At 41.7% G+C, this 26,244-nt stretch overlaps 1 protein-coding gene across 1 annotated transcript; it reads right to left on the reverse strand.

The window, feature by feature from the left end:
• Positions 1–10,362: 10,362 nt before the first annotated feature.
• LOC117825463 (mRNA decay activator protein ZFP36L2-A) lies at positions 10,363–14,362 on the reverse strand. The gene is made up of 2 exons (XM_034701324.1): positions 14,065–14,362; positions 10,363–13,509 (listed from the first exon to the last, which is right to left on the reverse strand). Exons 1-2 carry the CDS (start codon positions 14,116–14,118, stop codon positions 12,238–12,240), a joined length of 1,326 nt encoding a protein of 441 aa, XP_034557215.1. The 5' UTR covers positions 14,119–14,362; the 3' UTR covers positions 10,363–12,237.
• Between the last annotated feature and the right edge of the window lie 11,882 nt (positions 14,363–26,244).

Below are 26,244 nucleotides of genomic sequence, written 5' to 3' on the forward strand. Positions count from 1 at the left end.
TAGAATGTATTTTATTCATCCCCCAAGTTATGAAGCCTCATGGCTGCAGGGATGAATGATTCTAGTTTGTCCAGTCGCCTCGCATCCTTGTGTTTCATCCTGCTTCCCCAGCAGACTGCAGCATAGAAGAACACACTTGCCACCAGAGACTGATAAAACATCTGCAGCATCTTACTGCAGATGTCTAAGGCAGTGGCCGAGCCAGGGGGTGGCCATGGCCACCTTTGGAAACTGATTGGCCACCCCTGTGGCCAACCTGATATTCTTAAACATGATTGGCTATTTGCCATGTCAGAGGCATTACTTATATTGAAATCAGCTGTTGTGTTTCAACAAGCTGCAGAGACAGGAGTTTCTTTACATTTGAATATTATTTTTGTTGATGCTTTGACTTTTGACAATCATCTTCATTTTGAGTCCTTAAAGAGTTCAGCAGATTTAAATGTTGATACTCTGTCGAGTTAAATTTTTAATCTTACAAATCTACAAAAATGTAACATTTTTTAAATTATTTTATAAGAATAAGTGAAAGTAGATATGATTATTGGAAGTAACCCTACTAGGTTTGGGGTAAGCCCCTGATGTTTTCCACGCCTGGCCACCCCTTAACAGTCAGTGCCCCAGTTTGGCCACCAAGATCAAAACTGTCAGGCTCCCCAACTGGTCTAAGGATCTGAGCCTCCTTAAGAAAAAGAGGCAGCTCTGCCCCTTCCTGTAGAGTGCATCTGTGTTAAGGGATCAGTCCAACTTGTTGTCCAGGTGTACGCCTAGATATTTGTAGGTTGGCCCCACCTCAATGTCCACCCATCGAATGTTTACTAGCTGATGGCAGAGCCTGGATCTTTGGAAGTCTAATTTCCTTTGTCTTTGAGGAGTTCAGTCTGAGGCAGTTTTTGTGACTCCAGTCACTGAAGGCTTTTGTCAGATCCCTGTATTCAGATTCCTGTCCATTCGGGTTTACACGCCACAATCACAGTATCATCTGAGTATTTCTGGATGTTGCAGGACTCAGACTTGTATTTGAAGTCCACAGTGTACAGTGTGAACAGGAACGGAGCCAGAGCAGTCCCTTGTGGAGCCCCCGTGCTGCTCATTATTGTCCCAGAGACACTATGATCCAGTGCAGTATTACAAAGAAAAAGTATGATGGAAGTATGAATCTATGGGCATACATATAAAGTGAATTACATTTATTGGAATACAGTTTCAAACTAACACATTCAATTTCTCATTATGCTTTTTTTCAGTGTTTTTTAAATGTAACTGTTCAAGCTAAACACAAGGTCAAATTGTGAAATTCAAAATCAAATTTAAATACAAGTTCAAACGATGTATTAGAAATTTTTATGCATTTACAAGAACAAAAATGTAGTTTCAAATATTAAAAACATAATTTCAGTGTCTACTCACACATATATCCCACCCCATATAAATCGTCCAAGTAAAATCATCCTAAAACTAGCAAATGAAATATGTCTCCTATTTTTTAAGCTTGACAAACTGGACAAATGTGAATGTAATGTTCCCATTAGATGTATATTAAATACTGTAAAAAGTGTTTTTGGTAAAGAAAGGGGGTAAAGGGTTTTAAGGGACCTTCCACAGACAGCACAGGTAAAGCTTGATTTTAATAATTTAAGTTATTATACTCATTTAGTGTCCTGCAGTCAGAAGATGACACAAAAATATCATCCACAAGAATGTCTTATAAAGAAACATTTAATAAATCTTGTTGATGATAAGGTTCAACAACTTTTACATCATCCCAAAGAAGTCGGTACAAAGTCAAGATGAATTTATTTTATGATGGTAGAATAGAATTTAAAAATCTTCTGCTTCCAAAGAAAATCACACAATGACCTGAAACTGTAATCTTTATTAAAAAGTTAAATAAATAAAAACTTCTTCATAATCACATAGAAGTAAAAAGTATCAGAAGGTGGGGTATTCTGCAGCTTCACAGTATGTGATGTTTCCAGGTAGAGCAGGGGTGTCAAACATGCGGCCCGCGGGCCAAAACCGGCCCGCCAGAGGTTCCAATCCGGCCCGCTGAACAACTTAGCAAAGTGAAAAAATGACAGAGAAGACATTATCTGCAATTTTTCAATAAAAGTAACTACTATTTCAAATTTGTCCTCCGGGGGTCGCATACAATCATAGTGCTGATGGAGCGAACCTGAACAGCGCTTTTTTTCCGGGATTTTTTTTCCTCAAAGTGAGAAATTAGATGACTTGCTGTTTGCATAATCCGGTTGAGATTCCTAAAGACTTTTTAAAGCACTATAAGATGATCCACTAACTATGAACACTAGCACAACAGCCCTGCATACAACACTGTCCAGCAAGCAATTGACCTCCTCCACCACCAGGCCCCTTCCGACCTCACTGACCTCCTCCACCACCAGGCCCCCTTCCTACCTCACTGACCTCCTCCACCACCAGGCCCCCTTCCTACCTCACTGACCTCCTCCACCACCAGGCCCCCTTCCTACCTCACTGACCTCCTCCACCACCAGGCCCCCTTCCTACCTCACTGACCTCCTCCACCACCAGGCCCCCTTCCTACCTCACTGACCTCCTCCACCACCAGGCCCCTTCCTACCTCACTGACCTCCTCCATCACCAGGCCCCTTCCTACCTCACTGACCTCCTCCACCACCAGGCCCCCTTCCTACCTCACTGACCTCCTCCACCACCAGGCCCCCTTCCTACCTCACTGACCTCCTCCACCACCAGGCCCACTTCCTACCTCACTGACCTCCTCCATCACCAGGCCCCCTTCCTACCTCACTGACCTCCTCCACCACCAGGCCCCCTTCCTACCTCACTGACCTCCTCCACCACCAGGCCCCTTCCTACCTCACTGACCTCCTCCATCACCAGGCCCCTTCCTACCTCACTGACCTCCTCCACCACCAGGCCCCTTCCTACCTCACTGACCTCCTCCATCACCAGGCCCCTTCCTACCTCACTGACCTCCTCCACCACCAGGCCCCCTTCCTACCTCACTGACCTCCTCCACCATCACATCTCCTTCTCGTAACTTGCGTTCCTCACATGCCCACCTCCTGTCTCAACCTCACAGAACCAAGCACCGAACCTGGGGGGACAGAACCTTCTCAGTAGCTCCGTAGTAATAAAAAGTATTATTATTATATTTGGCCCCAGTATGAAAAATAAAACAGTTGTTTTTGTAGAAAGATAGTTCATTAAATATGAACATTTTCAGAATGTACTTTTTTGCATTAAAACAAAGGGAAACATTTAGAGTTATTTTTATTTATAGGTTATTATGTTATGATTTTACTGGTCCGGCCCACTGCAGATCAACTTCGGCTGTATGTGGCCCCTGAACTGAAATGAGTTTGACGCCCCTGAGGTAGAGGATGTTTGCTGCCCTCTTGTGGTCACAGAGGGGTTTTTCTTCCCACAGAAGGGATGTTCTCAATTTCCATAAGAGGCTGTACTGTACAACTCTGTCTCTACAGCTGGTGGTCACTCAGCCTGTAATTGGTCAGGATACGTCTTTGTTTTGTATCTCTGATCATTTATAATCACGGTTTAGGGTCAAATAACAATTCATTCCACTTTGGGTCTTTGTTTGGTTTCTCCAGTGTTCTAAACACAGATCTTTGGAGTTCTTCATGATGAGTTTAATTTGGTTGTGTTTTGGATCAGTGCTGATTGGAGTCTGGCTGATTAGCTTCCTCACCAGCTGACTAAGGGGACAGTTTTCAGGGTTCAGCTCTTGGGTTTTTAGTGCTTTAAATTGAAGTGAGTCTTTTGGGCTTAAATTTAGATGTGTCCAAAATTTGATTGCCCGTTTCTGAATGTTTAACAGTAATGGGAAACATCCCAGTTCTGCTCGGCACATCTCTCTCTCTTTCTCTCAAAGAGAGATATTTTTTATTAGTACTTGATTTTTAGTGTCTGTCTATTTATGTCTGTACAGGGAGTACACAAAAATACCAGAGTCAAATTCTTTGTATTCTTTTTTTGCGATCAATTGTTTTTTATTTATTTCAAAGAGAAGGGCATGACAGATTTCAAAGACAATGGTACAACAGGTCCTAGGCATTTCTCTTTAAACTAGAACCCCCACCCCCCACATGGCGACAACTCCCTCCCTCTTATCCCAGCAAGATCTTCAACATTGTTATTTAAGTTGTAAACAGCAGTACAGTATGTAATACTCTAGCCTCCTCTGTGTTTAGTAGGTCAAGGTGAATAAAATAAAATACAAACAATACATAAATAGATGAATAAATATGTAAATGGACAAAAGGTCACACATAAATACACATTTTTCATCCCAGTAGATCTTTAACCATTGCAGCCGCAGAGGACCTGGTTCGGATTGTTTTCTGACCATAAATTCTTTGTATTCTTGAGATACATTGTGATTTTGTTTTTAACTAACACACACACACACACACACATATGCACACACATGCACACACACACACTACATACAATGACTCTACCTCAGCTGCGTTTTGCACATTAACCGGTTACTTAATCATTCACTTATTCTGAATACTGTCTGCACCTTAATATCATTTGCACTGTTATCTATTCTCATTTTCATTGTACATTTTTAAACTGTCACTGCAATACCTGCACTGTGCACATGTGCTGTTTTTATAGATAGAACTGTATTTATTTTATTTTATTGTATTTTTATATTTAAATTTTAGATATTTAAAGAACTGGAAGAGAGAGAAACAGCATCTCCTTTTTCCTGAACGTCTTGTATACTCAGTGAAAATTGACAATAAAAACCTTTGAATCTTGAGTGAAGTTCTCTCTGAGTCTGAGAATGAAAAGGTTGTATTTCACCAAAGCTCCCACTAGATGGCATTACATTACTTCATCTCTCTATAGCTGCTGCTCCACCCCTGGGGTCTTTTGTGGTCCTTAATTCTTTAATGAGTGGACCTTCTAACAGAAAGAATCAGACTCTCAGAGAAGCTCAACTATATGAAATGATTGTCTTTCCATCTGAATGTGGTGCACAAACAAAGAGATTTAAAAGTTGTTCAAGAGAAGTTGTCACAGATCCTGTTCTTGTCCTTGTAGATGCATGTGCTTCCTGTTTCGGGGGTGAGATACATCTTAGTGCAAAATAAACACTGCAAAATGTGTTTATCAACCTCTTCCAGAAACTGTAAGGTTCTTGAGCGCCTCATTCCTACAGATCGATACTGCAAAGGAAATATTGTCACACAAGGAAAATATAACACTCTTTCTTTTTGCATGCAGAGCTCCATGCAGACCTGCAGAAGTCTGTTGCACAGTTTATTTTAAGCACAATACCGGCTCTTAGATTTTGATGTATCAGCTCCCTAAAAAAGTGTACAAAGTAGTGCTGTATGCAGCCGATAGGATCTGCTCCCTATAGAAATAACCTGAGACAAGAGTCTAGCAGTCATCCCTGTCACTTTGGCTCTCTCCGGGGTAAACAGGAGGCCGGACTCGTCTCAGAAGTGGAGTAAAACACTGGGCCCTCTCTTGAAAATGTCAGCAAAGTTTTGGAATCTGTTTTCTCCATCATCTTGCATGTTGTGAACAGAACACACAGTCTTCTGCAGCATCCCATTTACATCATGCTGTGAACAAGCGGCTAAGCTCAGCACAAACTCTTTCCTGCTCACAAATTCACCCATCTCTACACACACACACACACACACACACACACGCTCACACACACACACACACACACACACACACACACACACACACACACGCTCACACACACACACACACACACACACACACACACACACACACACACACACACACACACACACACACGCTCACACACACACACAGGGAGGCAGCCCCTCACCCTCTCTCCCAGGATGATTCCAGTCCATTCCCATTGAGCTGCATTAGCATACAGATGTTAGCCTGAAAAGGGAAAACAGGGGAACACAAAGGGCCTGCATGACTGGGAGGGGAGGGGAGGGGTCGAGGGGGGGGCTGCACAGGGATGGCCCTTGGCCTTTTTAAGGTCTTATAGACACACACACACATTCATGCACAAGCACAGAGACACACAACCCCGGGTATTGAATGGTAAGTAGCCATGGGGGTTGTGGGAGTCTGCTCTGGCTTCACTCTACTGTTACTCATTCACCAGGGGGAAATCCTCAGCCTGCACACAGCTGAATGCCAACACACACACACACACACACACTCAGGAGCACAACTGCCTCCTCTCTTGCATGTGCTCCTAAGCAGAATGCACACACATTTTCCTGTTGCCGTTTTTTTGGGCTGCAGCCTCGGCACTCGGTGCCTTTTCATGATTTAATTCATGAGAACACCAGAGACTGTTTAACTGTTTAAAGAAAGACATCAGATCATGAGATAACTTTTAACACATTTAAAACACATCACTCTCATTTTGGAGTTTCTATTTTGTTTATTTTCACTTTTTTGACCTCCACACACATAAATGTACTTTAGTCTCTATAAATGAACGGGGCAAAGTTACTCAGAGCTCCATGTGAGGGCTGAGCCTTTATAAGAGGAATATCTGACTACGTCTTCTTTTAGATTAAGTTGCAAATATAATATGTATGCATCAAGATCTTAAGTTGGTCTTCATTGTCACAATATCTAAAGGCTTGGCACTGCAAAATCTTTGATACCTCTGGTCTCAAAATATGAAGCCCAGGCAGAAGTGTTATGAACTGCAGTTCATTGAGAATCCACTTGAGGCTGGCTGCAGGAACACAGGAATCCACATACACACCCATTCAAAGAGGACGATCTTTACAACAGAAATAAACACGTTTACAGCCTGGTTAAAAAAACAGCTTCGGTCTACGGCGCTAATCTCTCTATCGGCACACACTGTACGTGACGGTTCAGAAGAAATTAAGATTACGAGTTTTTCCCCAAATAAGGACATGACTGACTTGACTGACAGGCGGGAACACATAGCTGTTGGCTAGGAGGTTCAAACCCCGCCTCTTTAGTTTACACGTTTACATGGAAATAGATATTCAGAATTGAGGTTTACATGAAAAACACGTTTAATGGTCTTTATTCCTCTTACGGTCTGAAGGTTGGGAAGGGTTCTGATTGGACAGGGGTGGGGGTGACGTATTTACATCTACTGGAAGAAAACAGACTCCAGTTCCTGCTTCTTTTATTTTGGGTTACAACATGAAAGACCACACAATAAGTACAATTTTCATTTTGATTATTTATTCTAGTTTTGAATAAGCAGCTGGACACAAACATACATGCTTCACTTTCGTCAGCTGAGGTGGAGAAGAGAGATAGAGGACCAGAGAAGGGAGGAAGAAGAAGACCGTACTTTGGCGAATCAAAGCCAACAGTTAGTTCAACGGCTGCTCTACCTCAGCCCACTGACACATCCCTCTCTTTTCATGATATCCATTTCTTCTAAGGCTCCTATTAAATAAATAGTCTCGGCTTGAGTGCAACGCTTGCTTCGGGCGGCCATCCTGGAATATGTGCCCGCCAGCGCTGAATACACTACCGGTCAAAAGTTTTAGAACACCCTCATTTTTCAATTTTTTTATGGAAACTTATGCAGTTCAATGTCTTATTGTGCTCTGAAATGAAAACATGGAATCAAATCATACACCAAAATGGAGTTTAAACTTTTGACTCATCGCAGTCGCCACCTTTGGCAACTTTATTCTGGCCTTTATTAAATGAAGTTAAGGTGTTAACTTAGATTCGGGAGCAGGACCACGCCTAAACCACACCCTCAATCCCCTGACAAGCCTTCTTAAACGTAGCCAGCCTACTCCAACTGCTTGTCCGTGATTCTTCAACCCACCCTCCCTCACCTTACTCTACTGCACTTAACCTATTTCCTTGTCCTCTCCTACTCCACTCGTGCTCGCTCCTTCTATGCCCTGTCTACTTCCAGGTACAACCTGGGTCAAGATCAGCTCCGGCAGGATAACGCTGAGACGGAACCCCCATCCTGAGTCTCCTTCTGCTGGGCACACTACGCACAACTAATTCATTAAATGTTCAACTTATATCCTTGTGTGGCGTGGTCCTTGCTAGTGAAGCAACACTTTACTTTCTGGAGTACAAGACTGTTGAAATGATGCTCACGACGGTATGGTACCACAGTGTGATCCAACACTACTTTTGCAGACAGAGGGGTTTGTAAGTAATCAAGGAAAGTTGGGACACCTGCAAGAATTGGTAGCACCAACATTCAAGGCATGACCCATTTCTTGTTCCCTGAAAAAGGCCTTTTCGTATAATTCTGAAATGTACATTATTTTTTCAGTTTTGGGTGATCTTACCCTTTTTTTTTAAACCTCTGGCAGTTCACCACTTACCTTTGTACCATTTCAAGCTATTCAATGGACGTGAACTGCTTGGATTCCAATAAAAAAGTGGAAAGATTGGGGTGTTCTAAAACTTTTGACCGGTAGTGTATGTGCGTCATCGCAACAGGACAAGGGAACGAGCATGCTCAGAACGACCGGAGTGAATTTAAAGGGGAATGAATGTAAACATGATGGAGGAATTATTCAATTCAGATTTAAAATCAGAATAAACCAGACACTTACTTTGGATTCAAGTTTAATTCAGAATGGTCATTTTCATTCTGAATTATTTACAAGGTCATTTTAAATCTTTTTAAAGAGGATTTAATTTTCATTCTGAATCAAAGAGGAATTAAAAGTCTCATGTAGACGTAGCCATTGTTAGCTGTGTATTTTTAGTCTGTGTAGTGCGACTGTGACAGAAAGACCCGGTGCCACTTCAGTGTCTTGATTTTCCTCAAACTTAAATTGGTAACAATTGTCACTAACTTCATTTTCTTCCAGCTAAACATAGAAGTGTTTACTCCACTTTATTTATCTGACAGCTGTAGCTCTCTGCAGATTAAGATTTAACTTCAGGAGTAAAAGATTGAACACTTAGTCCAAACTGCAGTAGACACAATGGATGCTGTTTACATGCCGCAGCGCTGGTTATAGTAATTGAATAACATGTTACAAAGAACTGTAGTTTTTATACACCACCCTCCCACTCACACACTCACACACACACACACACACACACACACACACACACACACACACACACACACACACACACACACACACACAGAGGGGAGGACGTCAACTTCTGCTCCACTTTGTGTGAATAGATGGAAATCAGTCACAAGTATCTCTGTGCCCCATTGTGTGCCGGGAAGTCTTTGTTCGAGCATCTGTTGCCCAAACATTCTCCTCACTGTCACTCACTCTAAATTGGTCCGTTCAGACGAGTTGCAACAAAACTCAATCCTCCTCCCACACAACACACACACACACATAAACACACACACACACACACAGCAAGGGGAGGGCTGGGAGATTCCCTGAACGCAAGTAAGAGAAAGAGTTAATCTTTGTTTCTTTTGTGTGTCAGTGAGACAGATGATCGTAAAGGGCTGAGGAGCAGAGTTTTGGAGTGATGCTCGTGGGAACACTTTGCTCAAAATGAACATTTGTGTCTTACAAAGATCTCAGATCTGATCATTGTTTGATCCCTTATCATACCGGAGATCTGAGGCATTATGTGCATCCTTTGCTTTCATGATACAACTGCAGAATTCTTTCATACTGAGTGGCCCGACTTTAACCCCTTACTGTTCCAGATATTCTCCTTTTTAATGTGCAGAAAATTAGTTTTACATCATTCCTCTCAAGAGAAGGTGATGAATTTAAACTCACTGCATGTCCAGATAAACTAGGGTCAGTTTTGATTATGTTCTTTTGACTTGAATTTGCAGAAAATCTCATTGTTGAAAGGTTGAAGGAGAGTGCTTTTGATGTGATGATAGTTACAGAGAGGGGGAGACGAGAAAATGATGCTAAAACATGGACTGAGGGATGAATCCTAAATATGGAGTGTGTGTTTATTAGAAATGTGTTTGATGTTGGTGTTTGTGCACACACATTGGAAGGATTTGACCTGCTGTGGGCGGACAGGATACAGGAGAGCAAGACTGAACTAACTGGTGAAGAAGGCCAGCTCAGTCCTGGACCCTGTGGAGGTGGTGGCTGACAGGAGAATTATGGCCAAGCTGTCGTCTCTGATGGACATTTCTTTTCTATATATATTCTTGATGAAATTCATGTTCCGTACACCTTCTTGTTTGCTGCTGTAACTCCATGAATTTCCCTGTTGTGGGACGAATAAAGGAGTCTCATCTTATCTTATCTTATCTGCTACTAGACGCTAAGACCTCTCTCTTGGACTTGCATCCTTGTTGCATGATATATAAAGAAGAGTGAAGTTTAGAGGAAAGGAAGACCTGGGCGTTTTTCTTCAAAGACTTTTATTCGAAATCATGATGGACAAATATATTAAGATAAAGAGCTAGGATATCAACATAACCCATGGAATGTAAACAATAAATGCACTTAAATTATGTAAATCAAAAAAACACAAGATCAAACAACACAATATAGGTTTCACTTCTGAAAACAAAATAAATAAGACTTTAAGTTAACAAAAGAAGCAACAACTGCTGCTGATGAGTCGAGCTAACAGTAAGCTGCAGCAACAAGCGTCTCCGGACTCTCAGGTTTGAGATCATTAAAAAAAAAAAAAAAGAGTCTTGAATCTCTCCTGATTTCACTTCAACTCACTTTGATTCCTCCTGCCGCTCAGAGAGTTAGCTAGCAAGCTAGCGTGCAACAGATGTTGGCCTTCAAACACATCAAGGCAACTCTGATAGATAAAAATCAACTTCAACCAAAGGTCACCTTTTCACCTGTCTGTTTACATCACAAGAAGAAGATAACACACAGGGGTTCAAACAGGGAGGGGCTTCCACAAAGGTAAGCACTAAGGTAAGTCACATTTCACCTTGCTTCTTTAGACTCACACTGAGGCCTTCACAGTGTTTCAGCCCCTCTTTACACTTTGTATTCAGATTACAGCACCAAACACTTGAAAAGGTTATTACAGTCTGAGGTGTGAGGCTGAACAGAGAGGAGAGTAGACTCACTGCATGCTCACACCACCTGCAGGAACAGGCACTAATGCTGCTGCTGAGACAGGCTGTTACAAAGGGATCATCAGGTGCTGTCTCAGGTGAAGCTTATTGTGCTGCAGAGGTGTGACGATTCAGTGAGTCCTGATTTCATCTAATAAGGCAACGTACATACAGAATGCCAAAAACGTTTAACTCCCTCCTTTCATTTCCTCTCCTCTCTGTGAGCCTCCTTAAAGCTACCTGATAGCATCAAAAGCAGACGGACATCATGAATGCATACATAAAGCACAAGTTCTCTGGTATATAAAAAAAAATGCATAAACACAATCACAATGCAACCTCTGTAAAAAACAACAAATAACTCAGAGAAGCAATAAATAAGTCAAGGAAGTGTTAAACTATAACAACAAATATCACAACACTGTGTCCTTCCTGATGTGGCTAAAGGCTAAGCTAGGTGTTAGCAGTACTAGTGGGTTAAAGTGGACTCTAACATCAACTTTGGTAACTAGGAAGTCAGTGGGTCGCCTACAAATGAGCTGTTTTGTTTTTCTTGCAAAGGCAGTAAAGATGGCCGACAAATACAATCAAGAGGCCGAAGCCAGACAACCAATCAAATCATCAATCAGTGACAGCATACAGTTATTTAACCCTCAGGGACGAGAGGTGTATCGTACAGTCGTTGAGCCCTAAGTATGACTGAAGTGCTGCAGACTGGTTGGTGGCACAGCAGTCACAAAGGGCACGCAGCACTAATCTTCATCTTCAGGGTACAGGAGACTCTCACACAGAATCTCCCACTGAGCACGAGCAGCCTGAGGGGGAGCTGCCGAGCCGAGTGAAGTCCCCGCTAAGTATTTAAAAACGTGTATACAACAGTATACAGCAGTAACATGGGCATACAAGAACAATTTAAGGGGAAAAATCAAATAATGTAAAAAAGAAGTCAGCTAAAACTGGACAAACACTGAGCAGCGCTACAACTGCTTGGATGAGGAATGCAATATGCACAAAGTTAGGTATGTTTACCCGGCTGGATTCAGGGAGGGACTAAAAACCTAACGTTCAAATCTTCTGTGACTTTAAAAACTGTTTGACTAAAAGGAATTGAAGTTAGAAGGTATTTTCTGCACTACTCTTTCATTGCATATCATGGTCAGAAGTCCTGGTCACGTGGGAGTTAAACATTCAGACTTTCCATCCCTGATTAAATTCAGCCCTTCAGTAAACCTCCTCTACTCGTCTGACACAGACAGGCGGCTAAAGATGGGTAGGCGCCGGCCCTCGAAGCTTGGGGATTCTGTGCCGCTGGAGGAAGAGCTGAGGGAGCAGGAGGAGGTGTAGCCCTCCTCAGAGAGGGAGTCAGCAGAGGAGCATCTCTGCAAACCAGGAGGGGCACTAATAATGGAGACCTTCCGCTGCTGGGGGAGCTGGAAGGGGAGATTTGGGGATTTGGAGGTGATAATGGAGTTGGTGCATCTGGTGCTGACAGAATCAGACACGGCGTAGAAGCGCAGCGCTGAGTCATTGCTGTCACCTGCAAGGTCTGTGATACCAGAGAAGGGGTAAGAGCAATGCTTCAGTGCTCCTGGGTCAGAGAAGAGAGGGGAGAGGAGCTCTGGGCTTCCTGTGGAGGAGGGAGGAGGAGAGACAGAGGAGGCCCGGGTGAAGAGGAGGGAGGAGGGCTGCAGCTGTTCGACTGGTTGGAAGGTCTGTGGAGAGGAGGAGAAGCCTGCAAAGCTAAAGCTGTGGCGCAGCAGAGGAGGCCTCAGCTTCTGCTTCTGAGGAGGTGCAGTAGGGTCACCGCCCTCCATCTCATCAGCGTTGTGGATGAAGTGGCAGCGGGCGCCGTATGGGCAGAAGCCGATGGTGTGGAAAGTGCGGCATGGCTCCGTCTTGTACTTGGGATGCCTGCTGAGCCCTCGCAGCTCGTCCATGCCGTGGGCAAACTGGCACTTTGCACCGTACTTGCAGGTTCCACTTTCCTCAAAGGTGCGACAGAGTTCGGTCTTGTAGCGGGTGGAGATGTGAGGTGCTGGTGTGGGGACTGGTGGTCTGGAGGCGGATGGGGAAGCAGCAGAGAGGGAAGCAGCAGAGAGGGAAGCAGCAGAGAGGGAGGTGTTGCTGAGGCAGAGGCCTGGTGGAGGGAGCAGCACGTTAGGCATCCTGTCCTCTCGGCCTGTCACGCCGCTCACGTTGCCCTCAATCATGCTGACCGAGCGGTCAACTCTGAAGGGGATGTGACTGAGCGAGGAGCGAGGAAGCTGACCCTCTCGGCTCCACTGCTGGGAAGGGGCCATGCTGAGGCCCCAGCAGGCTGAATCAGTCACCTCGGAGCTGCTGCTGCTGTTGCTGCTAATGCTGCTGTTGTTGAACTTGGAGTTGGGGAGGGTCACAGGGCACAGAGAATGACGTCGCTGGAAGCCAAGAACCCTGAGACTGTGCTGCTGCCGTTGCTGCTCCGGGTCAGCAGGAGAGCCATCTGTCGCCTCCAGGCCGCGGAAATTCTGTCACACAAAAGAAGAGAGGAGAATGGATGTGAGCTCTGTGAATTCCTGGAGCGCTGGAGCGAGACTGGTCGGGCCAAGTCGAGCTGAAAGGAGGTTTTAAACCTGAGGCTAAATCAACAGGATGGATGCAGCTCAAGAAGTCTCATGGGATACAATTTTGAGAGTTTTAAAATATTTTACATGAATCAATAAATAAAAGACTTTTTCATATTTTTGAAGTTGAAGCATTTTAACTGTTCTTTCAATCAACTTTCCCCACAGCAGTTGAATCACATGCAATCTCCTAATAACTTTGAATTGTCTTTTGAACAAACTTTTTTCTTTCCAATCAACAAAGAAATATCTGAAATCCATCCCCTCTACTATCCTAACCTTCCAGGAAAGACATCAAATCTAAGTTTAAAGCCAAACATTCACAAAGGCTGCAGGAAAAGATAGAACAACTTAAATCAAGTATTCTTCCACACATTTGTGAATAAACTTACTCTCAAGATTAAGAGTCAAAATTTGCATCTTGCAGAACATTTGTAAATTGTCATTAGTTGCTCTTACCTTGCAGAACTCTTCGTCCAGTTCCAGGAAAGGGGTCAGAAAGTCGGAGGGCATGGTGAGCTCCGCAGTCCTCTCTTGGCGATAGAGCCGTGTGTCTGCTCAAACCAAGAGGACAAAAAAGTTTCTGCTTCCAAAAAAAGAGAAGTTAGGGTCTGAGACCAGGAGAGGTGTCAGGGTCTGGGAGGGAAACCCAAAGGATTCTCTGAAGAGTTTTTGAGAACAGACAGAAGATAAAGGTCTGCTTGTTCCTGGAGTAGAAAGAGTTTGAGGGAAGGGGGTGAAGGAGAAGAGAGCTACTCTGGTTTTGTTGTAGAGGAGGCAGGGAGTCCTGAAACAGCAAGTCCCTGGGAGGAAAGTTCCCCGACCATCTGTTGGAATCTGCTTTTATAGTTGGGGAAACCCACCCACCCACCCACACACACACCCACCCCCGCCTGTGTTCCTCAGGGGGCAGGGCAGGGAGTGTGTGTGTGTTAATGTGTGTTAATGTGTGTGTGGGGGGTTGGTTTGGGGGGAAGGGGTCCTGCATTGTAATGGTGTGCTGGGGGGCAGGGTGCGCCCAGAAAGGAGAGGAGAGATCTGAATGGAGCTACTTTTCCACCCATTCATTACCAAATCCTTAAAGATGCATTCTTCTTCTCTTAACTGGGCGTCCACTCACTCTGCAGAGGATCGATACAGCTAAGCAGATAATGACGAGTGTTGCAAATACCAACACATTCACTGTTATTAGAGGAGCTGCTGAATGCATTTCCATCTGTGTTTGAAGAGTACAGTCTCAGAAAAGTAGGTTATCACACTCATAGTACAAGAAGAAGAAGGTTCTAGTCTTTGAGCCTCAAAGCAGGGAATGATATTCTGCAGGGTGAACAAGTTGACATCCTGATATTCACTTTTAAATAAATCACAGAAGAGGCTGAATACAACGACCTTAATGCTCTGAAAACTGCAAAAAGGTTGACACAAAATCTTCCAAGCTTTAACATTTCTCCACCACACAGTAGATGTGTCTTCTGGTCACTTTTGCACACTCATTGAACAATGAAATATCACTTTGTGTAACTTCAGATTTGTACATTGGTTTAACTCTGCAACTTGATTCTTCTGTCACAGAAAAGTTGGAAGTTATCTCCTTATTTTGTCCACTTATCTTGTTTTATTGTGTGAGACATCAGGCTTAAGAATAAGAAATAGAAGGCAAGGCAAGGCAAGGCAAGGCAAGGCAAGGCAAGGCAAGGCAAGGCAAGGCAAGGCAAGGCAAGGCAAGGCAAGGCAAGGCAAGGCAAGGCAAGGCAAGGCAAGGCAAGGCAAGGCAAGGCAAGGCAAGGCAAGGCAGCTTTATTTGTATAGTGCATTGCATACACAAGGGCAACTCAATGTGCTTTACATTAAAACATTAAAAGCATGGGAGACATTCAGACAAGCATAAAAGAACATAATTAAAATGACAAATATAATAAAACAGAAAAGAAAAGGAAAATTAGAAATATATGAAAAATTACATTACAATTTTAATTTAGCCTCCAGGAGTTAAGAGGAGCGAGTGCGTCCTACATAAAGGAGAAATGGGAACGTGAGGGTAACTTTGCAATCTCGATGGAGGAGTGGGAGGATTTAAATGCCTAATTCCCTGTCATGGAGAGAATACAATTGGAAGAACTTGGTTAGGTTTTTTATAACACCTGTACAAAAACATTCAGAGGGGTTAGACTGCATGTTGGAGAAGGTGTGGGACTCAGAGAGCAAACCACTTTCATGTGTTTTGGGATTGTTCAGAGATTGAAAATGACTGGAAGTCAATCAGAGATAGTATGGAACAAGTTTTAAAAACCAAGATTGATTTATGTTTTCAAGTATTGTACCTGGGTAAGATACCACCTCAACTTCTTGGCTTTTCCCAGAGTGTACATGTTTAGAGTAACGCTGGTGGCCAGTGAAAAAGCCATAATGAAAAAGTGGTTATGTCAGGATTCACCTGCATTAGTAGACTGGTTTAATGTGATGCATGACATTTTTGTAATAGAAAAAGTAATGTTTACTCTGAGGCTCAAAAGGGATGTTTTTGATAAATGTTGGAAAGGATGGATTGAGTTCATTAACCCCCATAGAACGGATTTCAGGTAAATCTACAGCTGTACTGCAACTCTCTTAGTTCACTGCTACACATGGACTGTTGTGTTTTCTGAGAATGTGCCGTATAAATCTATCTTGAACTTAAATAAGAAGAAAATTGAAAAAAAAAAATTAATTCAAAGTGAGTTAAAATGAGCTGAGAGCTAACAATGAGCTAACAAACATAAAATAAACCAACATGTCCACTCCAGAGAATATACATACAAACAATAACACACACAGACAAACAAGTATAAAAACAAATGTTCATAAAAGTAAAGGAGAAATGAACATCAGAATTAAATGTTGTAATCATAAAGAAACAAATTCTAATCCACTCAGTGTCAAAGTACAGGTGTGAAGTCAAACCCAGGAAAAACCAATGCATGATCTTGGTCTGCACCTAAATTAAACATCACTCTCTATTTCATAAGTAGAACTAGTCCAGGTCTCCATCTTGTTGTGGAAGTTTCTCTTTGGAGTCTTCATTGGTGTGTAATTTGTTCCATTTGATAAATGTCCCAAACCTTCTGGATCCATATATTGTAAGTGGGAGGGTCTGGTTTAAAAAAAAGGGGTTTTAAAGGTACTTTGACTCCCAAGCACACGCTTAAAAAAACATCTTCAGTCCAGTGAAAAAGAACACAAACTCAGGAAACACACAAATACACAAGATTCAAAAGGTTTTGGTTTGAGTCCACTTCAGTTGATCTTTCTGGAGTAGCAGTAACTTGGTTTGTGGAAGTTTCCACTCAAGTCCACCTCCTGGGTCTTCCTTCTTTGAGACAACAACTCATGCATCCCTCTGTGCATCGATGCACATTCATACATGCTCTTTTTTTTATCTGTGTATTTTAAACTCTGAGTGTTTCATGTTATAAAGTAAAATCATTGAATTTCCCCTCGAGTCATAATAAGGTATCACTTCATCTCCTCCGCTCTGGTTCCTCCCCTCCTGTCCAAAACCTTGCAAACGCCCGCAGGTGAAAACAGAGTGTGAATGTGTCAGACTGACGATCCGGCCGGGTGAACCACGCCCGGGTTTGTGACTGGAGATTTTGGCTTTTGGATGCCTCGGAGGCGGAGATGATGTCACTGTTTAACGTATAGGTTAAGGAGGTCAGGCATACATACATAATGGACTTCACTCCCACGATACGCCCAGGCCCTCTGCTGTACTCTAACTCCAGTGTTTACCATGTAAATGAGCTGAACTTGTGTCATCTTTGTTTATGTTTCTCAGCTTTACCTTTAGATATGTAAAGATGGAAAGATGTCCTCGTGTATAAGTGAGTGGTGATCAGACCGCTCCTTCAACGGTGATGTGTCATCGTCACTGTGAGTCGTTTCAAAGACTGATGATGTGTTAAAATGCAAACTCAGGATGTGCAGATAGTTGATAGTCAGATTCCTGACTTTGATCCATGTGCTGCAAACACAGTTTTTAAGTCATCCATAAAACAACAGTCTCTAAATGTGCAGAGACTTCTTCTTCTGTCAGGGACACAGTTTCTGATCTGGACGACTCCTAAAGACAAAGATCTTCCTGAAAACATATTAAAGACAAAAAACAACATCTTCCCCATTTCTATGTCCACTGTCAGAGGACCTTTTCTTGTGCAGACAGAGAGAGAGAGACACAATCATCTACCAGTCAGGGTCCGGGAGGCAGACACCCTCTCTACTTTTAAGAGTAGGCTTCAAACTTTCCTTTTTGCTAAAGCTTATAGTTAGAGCTGGATCAGGCTTGGACCAGGTCTTAGTGATGCTGCTATAGGCTTAGACTGACACACTGGGATCCTGTCTTTCCCTCTCTCTCCTCTCTCTGCCTGTCTCTTCCTTTAACTCTTCCTGTCCCATTAAAGTTACTAACCATAGGCCTTTCTGGAGTCCCTGAGCTCCCTTGTCTCGTAGGTTCCTCTGGATCTCTCCTTTTTTTGTTCTGTCATTCATCCTTTCTTTCTTTCTTTCTTTCTTTCTTTCTTTCTTTCTTTCTTTCTTTCTTTCTTTCTTTCTTTCTTTCTTTCTTTCTTTCTTTCTTTCTTTCCTTCCTTTCATTCCGTCCTTACTTTCTGTCCTTTCTCTTTCTTTTACTCATTTCTCACTTTCATTCCTTTTTCCTTTCTTTCTTTCTTTCTTTCTTTCTTTCTTTCATTTCAATCCTTCATTCCTTCTTTCTTTCTTTCTTTCTTTCTTTCTTTCTTTCTTTCTTTCTTTCTTTCTTTCTTTCTTTCCATGTTTCCTCATCCCTTTTCTCCTTTTCTTATCCCCTCCTTTCCTTCTGTCATTCCTTCCCCATTTCTTCTCCTCTTTTTCTTTCTTCTGGTCTCCCTCTCTTCTCTCTTTTCATAGACCTTTCTGGAGTCCCTGAGCTCCCTTGTCTCGTAGGTTCCTCTGGATCTCTGCTGCTGTGGACGTGCCAGACTCCAGCTGCTACAACTACTACTATCCGTCTCCCCACTATCATCCCTCTCTCTCTTATTCTCCTCTATCCCTCTTTCCAGACCCAACTCGGTCTCAGCAGATGTGTGTCTAACATGAGTCTGGTCCTGCTGGAGGTTTCTGCCTGTTAAAGGAAGTTTGTCCTCGCCGCTGTAACTAACTAAATACTGCGAGGTGCAATGCTCATGGTGGATTAAGGTGGGGTCAGACTGAGTCTTATCCTGTCTTGGTGTTGGGTCTCTGTTCATAATTTAACATAGAGTGGGCTCGACCTGCTCTGTTTGTAAAAGAGTCTTGAGATAACGTTTGTTGTGATTTGGCGCTATACAAATAAAGATTGATTGATTGATTGACAGCATCCACAGATCAATTCTCAGTGAAACCCACCCCTCTGCAAATATCACTTATATTCTTCTTTATGCATAAGAGTGTTAATTCCTTAGATTTAGATGGTAGCGCAGTTGGAAAAGTAGGAGAGAGTCACGTGCGGTAAGGGCCGTGTGTCAGGTTTGAACTCAGGCTGCCCGCTTCAAGGTCTACAGCTTCTGTATGCAGCATGTGATTCAACCACTGAACTCTATCAGCGTCCTCAAAACAGCTTGTAAGTTACATCAAATAAAGAATCATGCAGCATGTTAGAGCTGCAGTCACTGAAGTTAACTATGCCCAGAGAGTCCACCGCTTGTTTTGTAGCTTGAGGATTCAGACTCTCACTGAAACTCTGCGCCCACTTGTTGTCGTGTATTGAAAGTTGTGACACTTTTTCTCAGACATCTCTGCCGATGTGTTGTTTGGGTTGTGCATTGTGTCTCTGTATGCAGGGACGTTTCAGACAGTGTTGAAGTTGTGGTCAGGTGACCTGAGCCTCACAGAAGGAGAGTAAACACTGCAATGTTTACTGTTAGCAGGATTTAAGTGGTAATGCTGAGACCAGACAATGAAATGATACAAGAGAAGTGTTTGGTGAGAAAGAGAGAACAAAGTTGAAGATTTGGATTTCAACACAGGTTGTTATTGCACATGCATATCCCTCAGATGTTGAAGGGTAAATGAACCTGGGATGAATATTGAACGTTGACTTTGAATCTGAGCCGTTGAAGGTTTGATGTTTGGATATTTTTGGCTGTTGAAACTGAGTGACAGTTCATTTAAAGAGGTTGCGAAGAACAACTGTAAAACACGCTGCAGACATGTCTTATCATAACGCCTCACTGATACGTTACTGTGGTGTGTGTGTGTGTGTGTGTGTGTGTGTGTGTGTGTGCCTCGAGTTAAATAACTGTAATGCAGTGTGGTTTCCTCCCTGTGGTCGGTTGGTTTGGTAACACACTTACGGTTGTTATGTCTCACTTTCTCTCCCTGTTTCTGTGCCCCTCTCTGCTTTTCAATCTTTCCCTGTTTTCACATGTTTGTTGAGCGATTTGAAAACAACAGATTGAACACACTTCCCCGTTGACGTCCTCTTTGCTCTGAAGGTTTTGCAAAAACTAAAAATTAAGAAATGTTTCTGTCTTATTAAACTTAATATCAGCCACAGTCACCATTACTTGTAATGTGTGACAAAGATCTGCCAGTGGAATAAGAATAATGATCTTAGCTTAAAGAAATAAGAAACTTAAGTCAATCTTTCCTTCAGTCGCAGACGTTTTTATTTACTTCAAGATACTTAGGCTTTATTTTTGTCTTGTTATATCCCAAAATAAGACATTTCCTGGATTTATCAAGTGTTTAAAATAAGATTAGATAAGATATACTTTATTGGCCCCCCCATTGGGGGAAATTCTTTTGTTACAGCAGCTTACAACACGAGACAGGGAAATACAACAATGTACTAACATAGTTAAAAAATATAATAACAATAATAATAGCAATGATAAAGGTAAACTAAAATACAATAAAATATAATAAAATAAAATAAAATAAAATAAAATACAACAAAATAATATAAAATAAAATAAAATAAAATGAAATAAAACAAAACAAAATAAAATACAACAAAATAATATAAAATAAAATAAAATACAACAAAATAAAATAAAATGAAATAAAATAAAATACAACAAAACAAAATAAAATAAAATAAAATGAAATAAAATAAAATAAAACAAAACAAAATAAAATACAACAAAACAAAATAAAATAAAATAAAATAAAATGAAATAAAATAAAATAAAACAAAACAAAATAAAATACAACAAAACAACATAAAATAAAATAAAATAAAATAAAATATGGCAACTATTACAGATGTATTTGTTTGTTTGTATTTGTTTGTTGCGTATATTAAGTTCAACAATACTTTTTTACTCTAAATCAGACAGTAACACTTGCTTAGTTTTGATATTTTGCAGTGAATTATTCCTGATATGCTGTTATTGTCATGGATCTGTTTTTTGGCACAGCAGCTGAGTCTTACACACAAATAACCAGACAAATTGTGCAGATATGGAATGGATGTAGAAAGTGTTTTCTTGTGTTTCTTGCAGATGCAAATCCCAAAATGCACAGCCCACTAGCATACACCTATGTTCTACTACCATGTGAGTCTTTTGGACCCTTCATAATGTAAGACATATTAATCCAAACCTTTGCACTGCATTATCAATCACTGCAACAAACAGACATTCATTCCAGAGCTTTTCTGAAGTTTTAAGATGTTTACAGGTGGACGTCTTTAAATCATGAAGGTGTGCGTGGAACTCAAAGTCACGTCACGACGGTACTCTAACTCTGGCTGGGAGAAGTCACGTTCTGTGTCAGTTGGCAGTGGTTTGGGTGGAGACGTGGGAGGAGTGAGTTTAAAAAAGCCAATGCAAAGTAGTGCTGGATGTGTGTGTGTGAAGTTTTATTGACTGCTGTGTTGACAACGAAAAACACGGGATGTTTGGAGTGTCAGTAAAGATGGCTGACAGTCGTTTTTTAGAGAAGAGTGGCGCGAGAAGGGAAATATAAACTTTAAACTTCACAACCTCTAACAGCTTTTTCATACCTCATGATAAGTTTGAAGCTAAACTCTTTAAAGTGCACATTTAATAGATATAAAGTGCAATATCTGCTGGTAAGTTGAAGTGTCTACTTTTGCTCATGCAAGCAAAAACAGTGTCCTCCTCTCTCTCTCTCTCTCTCTCTCTCTCTCTCTCTCTCTCTCTCACACACACACACTTACACACACACACACACAGCCACAGCCCAGCATGCTTGTCAGCCCCCTGTCTGAGCCTGTCTTGGCCTCTTTGTTGAGGCCAGCATGACAAGAGCTCCATTGTCCGGAGGCTCCTCCATATGTTCCCGTATACAGCCCAGTGAAGCATTCTGGACAAAACCAGCACACAGGATCCGATCTAACTGTCCTCTGTCGCTTCATCAAAGAGCTCAGACACAGACTCACGCATTACAAGTAATTCAGGCCCTGCTTTCGGCTTCTTTGACTATGGTATGTCTAATAAGACGTTTCTATTTACTAGAAATAAGACCAAACACTCGTTCAGCTGGAGTTTTTGTCTCCGTTTTAACTGCTGACGATTTCCATCCAAAGATTTAAGTAACAGCCACTCGTTTGGATGTTTATAACTTTGTTTGTTTTGTTATAACTGATTGTCTTTAACACATCGGCCTGAGCTTCTGGTGTTTTGGAAGAGGAGCCAATCAGAGGCACGATTCATAGATGTGATTGAGACAAAATCTTGAATCATAGTTTCTGGACTCGTCTGTAAAGAATCAAGGATAAGATAGTTCAAGATGAGTATATTTACAGTTCATTCAAAGCACAAGCATCATTAGTTGCTCAGTTTTAAGCCTTGTGCTTGTGTGTCTGTTGATGAGATGTTTTCCTCACTCAAATAAGTGAATTATATTATTTTATAAACTTAATAATGGATCATTTATTGGACAATCACTGTGTTTCTATTCTCAATTAAGTCCAGCTTTCATTGTAGCTTGATAAGACAGTTTATTTGGACGACTGTCTTCTTCTTGTCTGAGTGTGTAAGCACAGGGTGAGAGCTGTTTTATTGACTTCCTGGTTGATCTATTTCATCACAAAAAAAGTGTTCAGCAAGAGATTAGCTGAGTTGAATATTGAACCATGAAAACATGAAAACATTGTTTACTACCCAGCTTCCTTCTACGCATTTACACCATTTGACTTCTGGTTCAAAGCCCGGCATGCAAATTGTGGAGCATACTCAGAATACCTGGACCAGTTTGGGGCCCAGACTGAGGCGTACACATGCAAGAGGAAATCAATCCTCAACCGCATCACTGAGGAATGTTAGTCCAACATTGAGAAAATCACCTAGTGCAGTTTTAATTGGATTAACGGGTTTGCAAGCATTTCAAAAGTTGAGTTTTATGATTTTTTAAAGTTATATTTTTGGGGCTTTTACACCTTTATTGATAGAGGGAGAGGACAGTGGATAGTGTAGGGAACTGGGAGAGTGGGGGAATGACATGCAGGAAAGGAGCCACAGGCGGGATTCGAACCCGGGCTGCCCGCAACTTAATCAGTAGGGCAGTTGCTGGAGAGAATGTGGGGAAAATAATGCAGACCACACACATATATTTTTGACATGCAGAAAAATTCAAAGTTATTGGTCAGAAGTAATAAGCGAAATTGAACAGATGCTAGGCAAAAAGAGCAGCGTTGGAAAACAAAATATACTCCTGGGAACACGTCCTAAAGGACTAAAAAACCAGTTATACCTCTTCTGTGTACTGAGAATAACTGCGCTCAAGCAAATTACAAGAAACTGGAAAAAAAAGGAATCTCCAAGTGCATTCAAGTGGTTAGGAACAGTAGAGAACTTTTACTCAATGGAAAAAGTAACCTATAGAATAAATAAAAATGAAAAGTTACTTGAAAAAAGATGGCTACCTTTCAAAGCAAGGACAGGATATCAATGAATATAAAGTTATGTGCCTGTAAAAAAGAAAAGGTTGAAGCTTATGCCCCTTATATGTATGTATGTATGTATGTGCATGTGTATGTGTATGTACATACATGTATGTATATGCATATGTATGTGTATGTCTATGTATATATGTGTGTATATGTATATGTATATATATATGTATATTTATTTTATTCTACTGGGTTATTTATATATGAATTTATGTATTTTCAATTTTTGTGTTTTGATTATCTTTAGATAACCCTTATTATTTATTTTTCATTTCTATATAATTTACTTTCCAATTTTGTATGGGTGGAGGGTCACAATGTCAAAAAAAAAAAAAAAAAAAAAAAGTGTTGTGTCCAAAAATGTTTGAACCTGTAAGAAATGTATATCATGTATATATAACATTGACACAATAAAGTATTAAAAAAAATAAAAAATCAGTAGGGCAGTTTTATGAGTTTTATGATTTTTTAACATCGTGTAAATATCCTAAATGGTATATCTTCTGTTTTGATTATGCAAATCAACATTTTCCTTACTTCAAAATTTAAATTATTCCCCAAACTTTGTGCGAAACTCAGGTGATTGTCTCTTTTTGTGGCGGGTTAGTTGCAGGCTTTGCTGATCACAAAACACAAACATTTAAGACAAATCTGCAGCAGCTGGATGAACAAACAACCAGAAGAAGCATTCAACAAAACAGATAGTTGTACACTTTCCAAAAGAAAGGAACATCTGCAAACATGACCTGAAGTAGTGAGACACTGAGTCCCTGTTCCTGTAAACATGGGTTTTTAAGACTGTAGCATTAAACTGCTGTGAGTTCCTCCCCTGTGTGGTGTTGTTGTTCTACATGAGGCAGATTGCTTGCTGCTTCCCTAAATAAAAACAAATCATGCTTTTAAAATTCACGCTCCTCTCCTCCCCACCGGCCCATTGTCATGAATGTTGGTATTTGGAGGTCATTTCCATCTCAGGGTGGATCTGAATGGTCGTCAAGTGCCCCGTTTGCAAAGCCACGGTCTATTGTTGCAACCTGCTGTGATGTTTGTCATGGTGGTACTTTGCTCCTACTTGCTGTCTTGCATTGATGAGAATGAGGGCCATCACCATCAGAAGTCCTCCAACACATCTGTTATCAGGTCTTCAGTGTTGTGTTCAGCTGTTTGCATATTCTACAGGAAAAGGAGCTGTGATTGTAAAGTTTGTTTGTAGTGTACTGAGCCTAAATTTGGCTCTTAGACAAAGAACAAGTCAGTGTTTGACAGAGTGTCCAACAGATTCATCTACTTACACCTTTCCACTGTTAAAATCAAGGTTCATATTAATCCAACAAGCCCACTCTATGCAGAGACAGACCCATGCCATGTGGGTCATGTGACCGAGGTTTCCCCTTGGTAATCCCTGAATCAAGGATCCTCCTCCTCCTCCTCTCCTCATCCATGTTGTCTTTCTGGTCCTCTGAAAACCTCTGACCTGTTGACTCCAGGCCTGGCTCCGCTCATCATGACTTTGGTTTGTTGTTGTAGTTAAGTGAAATACGATCTGGTGATAACACAGAGTGTTTGATTCTGAAAATTAACCGGATGTTTTCATTTGGTTTTGGTGAAACCTGATTTCCTGTCCCGCTCCATCTGCTCTGTTGAGATTGATGCGTCGTGCTCCGGCATCCGGGAACAATAGAAGTCTTGTGTATCTGATCCGTAGGACTCCGACCTGCTGGATCAGAGACGCAGCCGGAACACAACGGAGTGGATCCAGTGGAAGTTAACACATTGACTAGAGTAGAAACCTATCAGATCTGGTGCCGTGACGGATCAGAGGCTGACCGGACACGGATCTGGTGGAATTTGGCCGTCACTTTACATACCTTCTTGAACAGGCTTCTGGCTTTCACCTGTCCTTTAAGTGACTCTGACACTTTCAACAAACTTAAAGGTCACATGTCAACAGGTCACTGTGATAACATGGTGTCATTTAATTCAGGAGGTATCTAGAGGACTGGTTTCAGAGTCTGGATAAATGGGAATTCAACGAAAGACAACGTTGGTTCATAGAGTGTGGCTAACACTAGCAGAGCTAGCACCACCAGCCTTCAGTCATCCTTGCAGGTTAACGTCCACATGCCTGTGCTGGTTCCTCATTGCTCTGGTTGAGTGTTTATAGCCTACAGACAACTTTATATCTATTTTATGATCAAACATTTTAGATTTCTGCTCCTTCATGCTGCCATTCTTTCCCAAGGCTGGTTTACACCCGGGCAGGAGAGGGAGGAAAGTGGAGCTACAGCACAGCTAGAGGCAGGAGGCTGTATTGCAGCTTAGACACACCATTTAACCAACATTTTGGGCCTTCATAACCATTAGTTTGACTGACCACCCTCAAGTCAGACCCTTACTCGTTCAATCAATCAATCAATCAATCAATCTTTATTTGTAAAGCGCCAAATCACAACAAACGTTATCTCAAGACGCTTTTACAAACAGAGAAGGTCTAGATCACTCTATGTCAAATTATGAACAGAGACCCAACACCAAGACAGGATCAGACTCAGTCTGACCCCACCTTAATCCATCATGAGCATTGCACCTTGCAGTATTTAGCTAGTTACAGTGGAGAGGACAAACTTCCTGTAGCAGGCAGAAACCTCAAGCAGGACCAGACTCATGTTAGAGACACATCTGCTGAGACCGAGTTGGGTCTGGAAAGAGGGATAGAGGAGAATAAG

Source organism: Notolabrus celidotus, chromosome 14, assembly GCF_009762535.1.
Source record: "Notolabrus celidotus isolate fNotCel1 chromosome 14, fNotCel1.pri, whole genome shotgun sequence".
NCBI classification, from domain to species: domain Eukaryota; kingdom Metazoa; phylum Chordata; class Actinopteri; order Labriformes; family Labridae; genus Notolabrus; species Notolabrus celidotus.